General features: G+C 41.7%; 1 protein-coding gene across 9 annotated transcripts in view; it reads left to right on the forward strand.

Moving 5' to 3' along the window:
• LOC110530308 (astrotactin-1) overlaps positions 1 to 13,635 on the forward strand; it is a 260,365-nt gene that overhangs the window by 215,023 nt on the left and 31,707 nt on the right. For 8 of the 9 annotated variants that reach the window (XM_036985940.1, XM_021613237.2, XM_036985939.1 and 5 more), the window contains one exon: positions 8,903 to 9,038. In XM_036985940.1, coding sequence (XP_036841835.1) covers positions 8,903 to 9,038 — 136 coding nt within the window. Of the gene's footprint in view, positions 1 to 640; positions 1,139 to 8,902; positions 9,039 to 13,635 lie in introns of those variants that run through there. The other variant, XM_036985947.1, reaches the window with a different exon arrangement.

Here is a 13,635-nt window from a genome sequence, read left to right on the forward strand (position 1 = left end):
GGAAGAATTACTTGTGATAGACTTAGGACATCTACATGTTGGCTGCAGGAATGTTCACTTGAGCTTTTGCCAGAGCATTGAATGTTCATTTCGCTACCATAAGCCGCCACCAACGTCATTTTAGAGGATTTGGCAGTACGTCCAACCGGCCTCACAACCACAGACCATGTAACCATACCAGCCCAGGGCCTCCACATCCGGCTTTTTCACTTGCAGGATGGTCTGAGATGAGCCACCCAGACAGCTGATGAAACAGTGGGCTTGCACGATCAAAACATTTCTGCACAAACTGTCAGAAACAGTCTCAGGGAAGCTCATCTGCATGCTCGTCGTCCTCACCGGGATCTTGACCTTACTACAGTTTGACGTTGTAACCGACTTCAGTGGGCAAATGCTCACTTTTGATGGCCACTGGCATGCTGGAGAGGTGTGCTCTTCACAGATGAATCCTGGTTTCAACTGACGTTGTGTGGGCAAGCGGTTTGCTGATGTCAATGTTGGGAACAGATTGCTCCATGGTGGCGGTGGGGATATGGTATGGGCAACAAGCTATGGACAACAAACACAATTGCATTTTATTTGATGGATATTTGAATTGTTGTGTCTGTCATTCATCTTCCCCCATCACCTCACGTTTCAGCATAATAATGGCACGGTATTCCTGGAAGCTGAAAATGTCCCCGTTTTTCCATGGCCTGCATGTCCAGACACGTCACCCATTGAGCATGTTTGGGATGCTTGGGATCAACGATCCCATGTTTGGGATCAACGTGTACGACAGCGTGTTCCAGTTCCCGACAACATCCAGCAGCTTTGCACAGCCATTGAAGAGTGAAATCTGTAACTCAGTAAATCTTTGAAATTGTTGCATGTTGCATTTATATTTTTGTTCAGTGTATACTATGATTAATTAAATCCTAGAATTCGTCTAAGCTTGTTTTGCTTATTTTAATAATCTATGTACTGTACAGCTGTGTCTGTCACTATGTCCTCTCTTTTTGCACAATGTATTCTGAGTTAGCCATGAATATCAACACTGACACAGTCCTACAGCTCAGGGGCCTCTTGAGGGTCCCCCTTTTCAATGTACCATTATTTCATTTAATAATAGAGTAGCCTAGCCTACCAAAAACAAAATTTATTAATTTTTTAAATACATAAAAACATGTCTAAAAATTCAAATTTCAACAAATCTGAGAATTAACCTGCCACCGAATTAAATAAAAGACAGGTCATGCACCGTTGTCAATGATTGGTCCAGTCCGTTACTCAACAACCCTTGACTGCCCATCAGCCCCCTTGTACTGCACACTGCTCAATGAAAAGTTAATTTTCTTTTGTTTTTGAGTTCCTCAATTAATTGATATGTACCAACAAAAAAAACTGCAGCCAATGACGCATTTTGTATATTTTAAACAATCTAATAAAGCCATATTAGGAAATTAAAAACAGTATTTTCTAATGAATAGAATAGCCTATTCTGAGTTTAATGTAGCCTATTTTACTGTGATTATGGTTATGCAGTGGCATATCCTTGTTTGTTATAGAATACAAGGCACTCTTATATTGCTGTGCCCTTATCACAGTAAAGTCAAATCTATTTTATTGTAAGAATATAATGAAATATAACAATTGAAATTTAAAAAATTGCCAGTGCGAAGTGATGCTCTCGTGTGCGAAGTGAGATGATCTCATGTCTGGAACAGTTAGCCTACTTCTCAGTGATAATTTGAAACAGGTTTCATGTGCTCAATTTTAGTGTTGAAAGACAGTTTTTTCAGGGTTGTGTACCTTAGAACCTCTTCTTTTCGATAATATATAGAATTTCGGATTAGGTTCTGCCTGTTCTTTGGCAATGACCATTGCGCATTCATTCATTTTTACCCCACGGCACAACACATCTGTTGTAGGCTTATTGTATTGTTCTTTCCTGGAGGTTGAATGTGTGCTATAGCCTAACACAGGGTTTCCAAAAAATCGTTCCTGGGGCTCTGGGTGCACGTTTTGGTTTTTGTCCTAGCACTACACAGCTGATTCAAGTATCAAACTCCTCATCAAGCTTTGATTATTTGAATCAGCAGTGTAGTGCTAGGACAAAAAGCTAAATGTGCACACAGGGCCGAGTTTGGGAAACTCGGTCCTGGGGCCAGACAGGCCCATGGAATTCAGTTTTTGCTCGACTACGGAAAGCAATATCGAATTGGTGTGGATGTGTCTGCTTCTTGCAGTGCCTTCAGAATGTTTTCACACCCCTTGACTTTTTCCACATTTGGTTGTGTTACAGCCTAAATATAAAATGTATTAAATTGAGATGTTTCTGTCACTGGCCTACACACAATACCCCGTAATGTCAAAAGTGGATTCATGTTTTTGTAAATGTTTACAAATTAATTTATCATGAAACCCTGATGTCTTGAGTCAATAATTTTACCCCTTTGTTATGGCAAGTCTAAATAAGTTCAGGAGTAAAAATTAAGTTGCATAATAAGTTATATGGACTCAAACTTGACACTAATGTACTTTTGCTCAGTTTTGCTCAGTTGTGCAGCGGGGCCTCGCACTCCTCTCTCTATTGTGGTTAGAGACAGTTTGCTCTTTTCTGTGAAGGGAGTAGTATGAGATCTTCAGTTTCTTGCCAATTTCCCGCGTGGAATAGCCTTCATTTCTCAGAACAAGAATAGACTGACGAGTTTCAGAAGAAAGTTATTTGTTTCTGGCCATTTTGATCCTGTAATCCAGCCCACAAATGCTGATGCTCCAGATACTCAACTAGTCTAAAGCAGGCCAGTTTTATTGCTTCTTTAATCCGGACACAGTTTTCAGCTGTGCTAACATAATTGTGAAAGGGTTTCTAATGATCAATAAGCCTTTTAAAATGATAAACTTGGATTAGCTAACACAACGTGCCATTGGAACACAGGAGTGATGATTGCTGATAATGGGCCTCTGTCACGCCTGCTCCCGCTCCTCCTTGTGCTCGAGGGCGCCAGGCTCCCCAGCATTGGGCATTCCCGGCATCGTCATTACGCACACCTGCCTTCCCCCTGTCACGCGCAACAGTGATTATTGGACTCACCTGGACTCAATCACCTCTGTCATTACCTTCCCTATATACATGTCTGGTTCCCTGCTCTGTTCCCTACTTCTGCTTTAATGTTTGTATGTCTTTGTGCTGACGGTGTTCCTGTCCTATACCTGTCTTTTCTGCTTTAAATGTTCAACTCCCCGTACCTGCTTCTCATCTCCGGCATTGGTCTTTACAGGCCTCTGTCCATCTCTGTTTCCAGCTACAATATTAACAATGTCTACAATGTATTTCTGATCAATTTGATGTTATTTTAATGGACAAACAAAAACAATTGGCTTTTCTTTAAAAAGCAAGGACATTTCTAAGTGACCCCGTACCTTTGAACGGTAGTGTATATACAGTACCAGTAAAAAGTTTGGACACACCTACTCATTCATGGGTTTTTCTTTATTTTTACTATTTTCAACATTGTACAATAATAGTGAAGACATCAAAACGATTAAATATCACAAGGAATCATGTAGTAACCAAAAAAGTGTCAAACAAATCAAAATATATTTTAGATTTTTCAAAGTATCCACCTGATGACAGCTTTGCATACTCTTGGCATTCTCTCAACCAACTTCACCTGGAATGCTTTTCCAGTCTTGAAGAAGTTCCCACATATGCTGAGCATTTGTTGGCTGCTTTTACCGTCACTCTGCGGTCCAACTCATCCCAAACCATCTCAATTGGGTTAAGGTCAGGTGATTGTGGAGGCCAGGTCATCTGATGCAGCACTCCCTCACTCACCTTCTTGGTCAAATAGCCCTTACACAGCCTGGAGGTGTGTTGGGTCATAGTCCTGTTGAAAAACAAATGATAGTGGGAATAAGAGCAAACCAGGTGGGATGGGTTATCGCTGCAGAATGCTGTGGTAGCCATGCTGGTTAAGTGTGCCTTGAATTCTAAATAAATCACTGACAGGTTCACCAGCAAAGCACCACCACACCATTACAGCTCCTCCTCCATGCTTCACGGTGGGAACCACACATGCAGAGATCATCCGTTCACCTACTTATAAAGACACGGCGGTTGGAACCAAATCTCTCATTTTGACTCATCACATCAAAGGACAGATTCCCACCGGTCTAATGTCCATTGCACGTGTTTCTTGGCCCAAGCAAGTCTCTTATTATTATTGGTGTCCTTTAATAGTGTTTTCCTTGTAGCAATTTGATAATGAAGGCCTTATTCACGCAGTCTCCTCTGAACATGCATTTATTATGGGCTGCAATTTCTGAGGCTGGGAACTCTAATGAACTTATCCTCTGCAGCAGAGGTAATTATGCATCTTCCTTTCCTGTAGCAGTCCTCAGAAGAGCCAGTTTTGTCATAGTGCTTGATGGTTTTTGCGACTGCACTTGAAGAAATGTTCAATGTTCTTGACATTTTCCGGATTGACTGGCCTTTAAGTCTTCAAGTAATGATGGACTGTCGTTTTTCTTTGTTGATTTGAGCTGTTCTTGCCATAATATGGACTTGGTATTTTACCAAATAGTGCTATCTTCTGTATACCACCCCTACCTTGTCACTTCACAACTGATTGGCTCAAGGGGCGGCAGGGTAGCCTAGTGGTTAGAGTGTTGGACTAGTAACCGGAAGGTTGCGAGTTCAAACCCCCGAGCTGACAAGGTACAAATCTGTCGTTCTGCCCCTGAACAGGCAGTTAACCCACTGTTCCCAGGCCGTCATTGAAAATAAGAATTTGTTCTTAACTGACTTGCCTGGTTAAATAAAGGTTAAAAAAAAAAAAAAAAAAAAAAAAAAAAAAAAGCGCATTAAGAAGGAAATAAATTCCACAAATGTGACCCAATTCAAGAAACTAGGTGTATGTCACATGTCACGACTTAACAGGAGCTCCATGTGAATGTAAAAAATATATATATATATTTATCAATATGCGTTTGGCAGAAATGCCTTGTGAACTTTCATCTGTAAATACGATAAAATTGTTAAATTACGAGCCTCGTTGGTTAACTTCTTGATGCACTCATCCCGTTAGCGGGATAATTTTCGTCAACCACCGCTGAATTACAGAGCACCAAATACAAATTAAATTACTAAAAATATTTAACCTCTAGTGACACCCCATCCCGTGAACGGGACCGTTGTCATCATCTGACACTAATTAGCATAACGCAACGGACATAAATCTTCCTAGAAAATATTCCTATTCATGAAAATCACAAGTGAAAGATATTGGAACACAGCTTAGCCTTTTGTTAATCACCATGTCATCTTAGATTGTCAAAATATGCTTTACAACCAAAGCTAGACAAGCATTTGTGTAAGTTTATCGATAGCCTAGCATAGCATTATGCCTTGCTAGCAGCAGGCAACCTTGTCACGAAAATCAGAAAAGCAATCAAATTAAATAATTTACCTTTGATGAACTTCAGATGTTTTCACTCACGAGACTCCCAGGTAGATAGCCAAAGTTCATTTTTTCCCAAAATATTATTTTTGTAGGCGAAATAGCTCCTTTTGTTCTTCACGTTTGGCTCAGAAATCGACCGGAAATTGCGGTCAAGACAACGCGGAAAAATAATATCGACAGAAACATGGCAAACGTTGTTTATAATCAATCCTCAAGGTGTTTTTCAAATATCTATTCGATAATATATCAAATATATCAATATGTCAAAAATTGGTTTCTCAGTAGAAGCGATTGGAATAATGGCTACCTCTGTATTTTACGCAAGAATTTCTCTGGGCGCTTCAGGTGACCATTTGCACAATGAAGCCGCCTACAGGTATTCTTCAACATAAATGCATAAAACTACGTCACATTGCTGTAGACACCTTCGGTAATACGTAGAAACCATAAGCTGGTTGATAGGGCATTCACAGCTCAATAGGGACGCATCGGAACGCAGGGCTTTCAAAAGATGAGTCACTTCCGGATTTGATTTTTCTCAGGCTTTCGCCTGTAAAATCAGTTCTGTTATACTCACAGACAATATTTTGACAGTTTTGGAAACTTTAGAGTGTTTTCTATCCTAAGCTGTCAATTATATGCATTTTCTAGATTCTGGGCCTGAGAAATATGCAGTTTAATTTGGGTACGTTTTTCATCCAAACATCAAAATACTGCCCCCCACACTCAACAGGTTAAGCCACAGAAAAAGTTGGCAACCTTCTCACTAGCCATGATTGGCTGAGATAATGAGTGGGCTGGACATGCCGAGAGAGGAGTTCAGATTGGTCTGCCATAGAAGCTTGTCAGTCTGTGTTGGTAATCCTGTCGAACGCTGCTTTAAATTTTTTTTTTTATTGTTGTTGTGGAATCAGTGGAATTAGAGTATGATGGAGATGGAGTAAACAAGTGTCTCCGGATTTCATCTTCAAACTAAAGGCAACCGTGGCATGGCATTCCTGACAGGGAGACGCGTCCATGCACGATGATGTATACAGGTAAGATAGTCTAGCGTTAGCTAGCTAACGTTAACTTGTCATATCTGAAAATGTTTCTAATTTTGACAGAAAGTGGTTTCATTTCAAGCTAACACTAGCTGGCTGGCTGGCTAGCTGATATTATTCCCAGAGCCGTTTGCTGTTCTATTTAGAGCCTAATGTTAGCTCACTAACATTAAACGTGGTTGGTTAGCGCCCAGCACTGTGGCATTGTTGGCACTGTTCATTGTTGTTTGACTAGCTAACGTTAGCTGTCTGGCTTTTTAGCTAATGCTTTGTGACGTGTGTGTGAACTTGCACTTTGTTTACTTAGCTAAGTACATTGTTTACCTATCTAGCAAGCTATATGTCTGAAGCTAAAGTGTACTGTTAGCTAGCTAGCTAACGTTAGCTGGCTGGATCCCTTGCTGATGTTATTATTCGTCTCCCAGAGCCTTGTGCTGTTCTAGTTAGAGCCTAATGTTAGCTAGCAAACATTGGAAATTGTTGGTTAGCTCCCAGCACTTTGGCATTTTTGGTACTTTTTATTATTTAACTAGCTAACGTTGGCTGGCTGGTTCGTTTGCTAACGTTACATGACGTGTGTACAACACCAGTTGAATATACCCGGAGTCTGTAAACATCTGCAAAAAAAGCATAATGAAATTGTTGCCAGCAGAACTGGTTAGGCTGTTTTCATGTTATCCAAAGGTAAACAAATCATCGGCCAGAGCATCAAGTGTGCGCTGCGAGAGCGAAACGTGATGAGTGGGGCTAAAGCTTAAGGTGGGGGGTGTGAACGATGCTGAATGGGTGTAGATAAAGAAATGCTCTTCACTAGATAGCAAAACATTCAAAAGCGATTTTCTCAAAAGTGAGTTTACAAGTTCATCAAATTTCAAAGCAGAATTACTTTCCCATTGCTCCTCAAATGCAATGTATGATTAACCATTTTGTAGCTCTGAATGTCTACTTTTATATAATGTAAAAAACACTATTTCAAATTTTGCTACATAAGACCGAATCCAGGTGGTGAGTCACAAATGAACTTTTAACAAGGCACACCAGTAAAATGAAATGCATTCCAGGTGAATATATCATGAATCTGGTTGAGAGAATGCCAAGAGTTTGCAAAGCTTTCATCAAGGCAAAAGGTGGCTACTTTGAAGTATCTCAAATATAAAATATATTTTTATCTGTTTAAAAAATAAAATGGTTACTACATGATTCCATTTCTGTCATTTCATAGTTTTGATGTCTTCACTATTATTTTACAATTATAGAAAATAGTAAAAAAAAAATACAAATAAAAACTGGAATGAGTAGGTGTGTCCAAACTTTTGACTGGTACTGTAGATTATATATAAATATAATACACTCCTACAGTACATTGTGCGTTATAGTACTGTATCTTGCCAATACTACTTTTAAAATGGACTCGTTTAAAGAACCATGATGTTTGAGACAGCTTTTCCTTTAAGGACAAACGTTAAGTGCTTGTCATTCAGCTGTGGTTGTTTACATTAGGATTCTTTGATTGCTGGGAGAAATCACTGTGCCAAAAAGTTTGAAGTGAATTATGGGTTGACTCACCTTCTGAGGTTTTACAGTCAGTTTTGCAGACTTGGTCCCTCTAGCCAATATATTTCACTCCAATTGTTAATGGATCGAACAGGTGCTGAAGATGGCTGAGAGTTTTTCATATCGGGTCCCCAATTACGTCTGGATTCACCACATGGACCATCCAAACGAGAGAGGAGTGTGAGAAGGCATGGGAAATGATCAATCAAGCAATAAGTCCCAGTATGGTGAACTTAAATATTTCACAATGTCACTTTTAATTTGAATCTTTTTGTTTTTAAAAACACGTTCCTCTGTGCAAGATAAATATTTCTCAGTGACAGCTGGTACAGTCTTTTTTTTCTCTGTGACGTTTTCACTGGCACCTAACCCAATGTTTTTACCAGTTTGTGACCCATACGGGTTGAGCAGGATTCAGAGAGGACATACAGAGTGACCACTTGAAAGAATGTCTTTCCCAGTGAGCTAAAATGCATAGCCCCATAGCAAATGCCCTTTGATGCATGCAACCCAGCTGGGAAAACACCTTTCCTGCCTCTCCTTAATTAGAACAAGCATGGCATATTAGTTGAGCTAAGATCTGTGAAAACCTTATGTTGGTGGCTGACGGTACACATACTGTACATGTTCCTAATGTGCCCCAAACTGAATGTAAAAGCCTTAGATATTAGCCCATGGCTTAGAATAATTGATTCATGTGGGTTAAAGCATCTCAATTTCCATTTCTGGCTGGTTATTTGAAGGTCTACTCAAATATGGTAGCTGTTGCAATGAATTAATATTTGTGATGTTTGTTGGTGGACATTTCCTCTCTTGATGGCAGTGATTATTTGATGAATGGGTTTTCCTCCCATACAGAGACAATGTTGAGCTTTGTGGATGATATCCTGTCTGGGGCCAAGTCTCCGTGTGTGATGCTTGGGGATATCCCTGACCTCCTGACCTCCTCCGTCAGCATGATCATTCGCTGCCTGGAGCCAGACACCACTTACATGTAAGTTACTGTACCATTAGCAATGGGTGTTTCTCTTGTGTTACAAAAGGAAAATACTATATCATCATCATTATCACCACTCAGATAATGTCAAATATACAGTACATAACTAACTTGTAAATGCATTGCTTGCCTCCTTCAAGCTTGATTTAGCAAGTAGTGACTTGAATGTAAGATATTTTAGAAAAAGACCACAACAAAAAAGTGAAAAAGGAAAATGTGAAATTTGAGGAATTGCAGAATATGAAAATGGGTTACTGGATCATGTCAAACTAGCTAGCAAATCTTCTGAGAGTAAAGACAGAACCTGGGTAAGCATATTTCCTATAACTTTTATACTGTATTACAACTCTGCTGTCTATTGCTCTGAGGGAAGCACTGTCCTTGGCCTAAGCCAACTTCCCTGGATGTTCCATTGATGTGTAAGTCATGTAGGTGTTATCCAATGGAAACAGTCTACATGAAGGGAACAACAACCAGTTTGTGAAGGGGAGAGCCTGGAATCACTCCTCTGTCATGTGCATGTACTACTTAAAGACAAGTGTTTTAAATATGGTTCAGACAGTTGGGGAAGTAGCTCATACTTTGGAACAGCTTGAAAGTGCGTCAACGTAGCACTTAATGCTAATAGCAGAAACAAGAATCATAAGATCAAGAGATTAGGTGCACAGACAAACATGACAGAGAAGACCTTGTCCTTGACAAAATGTGCACTATGTAACGATTTTGACTTGAGGTTATTATTTATAGGGGTGCCAGGTAGGTTGTGCCTACCAGAGAAAATATTGGTTTCTCCTTTTGGTTTGGGAGGGAATGAGTCCCATCTGGTCCGTCAAGTCTATACCAATACAAACGACTTATGTAAAAGTCAGGATGGAAATAAACTTTTCATAAACCCTTAAAACATTGGAACAACTATTCTTTTGCGTGTGCTGTATTACCAACAAATGATTACACACACATATAATAATAACACAATGTGTTCTGTTTCCTCCAGAAATGTCCTGTACCTTGGGCCTAAAGAGTCCAGCCCGGTAAAGAAGTTCAGGGAACTCAAGTGACCTTAGTCACGCAATGTTTGTCCGTTCATACAAGTGTAGTGTACACCCAGTATCAATTCATACAATCAATATAACAATTATTTTACCACACAACTATAAAGCGTATAAACTCTTACTAAGTCCTCTACTACAACTAACTACATAAATCATCACAGTATACATCACATCAAAACAAATGAAACACCGTATACAAAAAGGTTGTAGTCAGTCGGTTAATCACACAGTCCAATCCGCCAACAGATCTCCAGCTGAGAAAGGCCAGGAAGAACAGAGAGGTGTAGTCCACAGACGCAAGGAGTGGATCCGATCCTGGGTAAACTCTATTAGGCTACAAAACACACGTTTAAAACCAACAAAACAGACGGAATAGAGAAGCTTCGGAACTGAGGGTTGAACACATCCTCATTCACGTCTCCATCACAACCCCACTTTTGCGCAGCTGATGCTGGCTATTTAATTGGGAATTAAAGGGAAAGCACCCTATTGGAAGGAGAAGCACTGAGACGGTTCAGAAAAATTCAGGGCCGTCACACACCCCCTCCCCTGGAAAAAGCCGACCATTGCACTGGAAGGCACATCTTGGTCGGGGAAACTGAGAAAGGTCTCCTCATCACTTTCCTCTACAGAAATATTCATGACTTTTTGGAGCTCACGCTCCACAGCTGAGGGGTCACAGGCTTTAAGGTGTGAGACTTCTGGGTCTGGGAATCCGAGAAAAGTCTCCTCACTTTCCTCTTCAAAGATATCCAGGACCTTGCGGTGCTCAATCGCCTCCAATTCCTCAGCCGAGGGGTAACAGGCCTTAAGGCGTGAGACATGGACAACGCGCATATATTCACCTGTGTCCTCTTTCACCACTCGGTAGTTCAAAGGGCCCAGCTGCTCCAAAATCCTATATGGTCCTTGTCATTTAGGAGCGAGCTTGGCCGTGAAGAATTGTTCAGCTTTCGAGTAAGGATGAGTGCGAAGCCACACCCGATCACGAAGCTGGAACTGCATGTCCCGTCTGTTCTTTTCATAATTTCTCTTCTGCTTGAGTCGAGCCTGGATCATGTTCTTTGAGACATGAGCTCTCAAGTCATGGAGATGGACTACCTGGTCATAGCAAGCAGCGTCTGGAGTAAGCTGCTGAGGCTGTAGCACCATATCCAAGGGTTCTCGGAGGGGACGACTTAGGTTCAGCTCTGCAGGTGTGACTCCAGTGGATTCTTGCACAGCAGAATTCAGGGCAAATCGAAACTCTTGAAGGTGCTTGTCCCAGTGTTTGTGCTGGGTCCCTACATAGGAAGCAACCATTGTCTTCAAGGTTTGATTTACTCTCTCAGTGAGGTTGGTCTGTGGGTGATAGGCCGTGGTCAACTTCTGTCTCAGGTTCCATCTTTGGCAGGTCACCTCAAAGAGATCAGAGACAAATTGGGAACCTCGATCAGACAGGATGTAATCAGGCACTCCCCAGCGAGTCAGGATCTCTTTCGTAAGGATGTTAGAGACGGTCCTCGCTGTTGCCTGACGCAGGGCAAAGAGCTCCACCCACTTTGAATAGTAATCAACAAAAACAAGCATGTACACATTCTGATTGGAGCTTCTAGGAAATGGACCTATCAAATCCACTCCTAACATTTCCCAAGGTCGGGTAACCACCGTTTGCTGCAACTTGCCAGCAGGCTTTCTACCTTCTGGTTTGTACATTTGACAAACCTGACAGTTTCGGATGTGTGACTTCACATCCATGCTCAGATGTGGCCAGTACAGTAATGCTTGCAACCGCTTGTAGGTTTTGAACCTGCCCAAATGACCAGCTAATGGGTCTTCATGGAAATGTTGAAGCAGTTGAAGGCATAGAGTTTCAGGTATGCACATTTGGTAGAGGGTTCTGTGAGGTAGTTGTACAACACGGTAGACTTTGTCTTCAATGATGGTCAGCTTTGTGGTAGGATTGACCATCTTTTCTCCATCTTCCAGGATAGTCTGATACAAAGCCTGTACTTCTGGATCATCCTGTTGGGCTTTCCAAATGGCCCCATCAGAGATGGGAAAGTCAGTTTTGGGTGAGTCTCGACTGCTAGACAGGACAGTAGCACATGTAAGATGAGGGCCACCATTACCACAAGCAGGAGCTCTGGATAAGGCATCTGGAACAGTGTTGTATTTTCCTTTCCTGTATTCTACTGCAAAGGTGAACTCTTGCAACCGTAGAGCCCATCTAATGAGTCTGGTACTTGGTTTGTTGGTCTTGAACACCCACACAGGGGAGGAATGGTCAGTGACCACAGTGAAGTGTCTTTTCTCCAGGTAGTACCTCCACTTTTCCAAAGCCCAGACAACTGCAAGGCACTCTTGCTCGGTTGTGGAGTAGTTCTGTTCTGCTCCATTCAATGTCCGACTGGCGAACGCTAGCACTTCTTCAGTGCCAAGACCAGTCTGTTGGACTAGGACAGCACCAAGTCCAACATCACTTGCATCAGTGTAAACAACAAAAGGGCAATCAAAGTTGGGATGACCTAAATTGGGAGGTGTGACGAGGTGTCGTTTCAGGGTTTCAAAGGAGGTATGGTACTCTGCCATCCATAGGAATTTCTCTCCAACGCGTTGATGGGTTCTGCCACCTGGGAGAAGTTCGACACAAACCGATGGTACCATCCAGCCATCCCAAGGAACCGTTGAAGTGCCTTGAGTGTGGTTGGCACAGGGAAGTCTTGTACAGCCTTTGTCTTTTCAGGATCCACATGAATGCTGTCAAAAGACACAATATGGCCAAGGAACTTCAGGGAGGTTTGGCAGAAGTTGCTCTTCTTCACATTCAAGGTCAGACCAGCTTCTCTTAGCTTGTCCAACACTGCTTGAAGATCTTGAAAGTGTTGTTCTCTGTTCTGGGAGTAGATCATTATATCGTCCAGGCAGACTAAACAGATTTTCCCTTTGAGCTCACCTAACGCAATCTCTATGAGTCTTTGGAAAGTTGCAGGTGCATTATTTAATCCAAAGGGCATCACCTTAAAGGAAAACAAGCCCCCCAGCACAGACAAAAGCAGTCTTGTCCTTGCTTTCCTGGTCCATTTCAACTTGCCAATAACCACTATTGAGGTCAAGGGTAGTGAACACAACAGCACCAGATAATGACTCCAGGATCTCGTGGATGGTGGGAAGAGGATAGGCATCAGTCTGGGAAACATTGTTGGTCTTCCTATAGTCCACACAAAATCTAAGACCACCGGTCTTTTTTGGGATGAGGACAACAGGAGCAGCCCAGGGAGAGGAGGAACGTTTCTATTATATCTTGTGTTAACATATCATTAATGAGTCCCTTTTGGATGATTAGCGTCGCTGGGGACAAATGATATGGGTTCTGCTTGATCGGCATTTCCTGTGTAAGGAATATTTTGTGCTTCAGGAGCCCGATGAGTCCTAGCTTTGAAGTACATACATCAGCATTATTATGCAGCTGTTCCAACAGCATTAACTCCTCTGGCTGTTCCAGCTGTGCTCTTCTAACAGCCGGTAAAAGGAGATCATCAGAAGGATTAGCAAGGGTTAGT

Source organism: Oncorhynchus mykiss, chromosome 8, assembly GCF_013265735.2.
Source record: "Oncorhynchus mykiss isolate Arlee chromosome 8, USDA_OmykA_1.1, whole genome shotgun sequence".
NCBI classification, from domain to species: domain Eukaryota; kingdom Metazoa; phylum Chordata; class Actinopteri; order Salmoniformes; family Salmonidae; genus Oncorhynchus; species Oncorhynchus mykiss.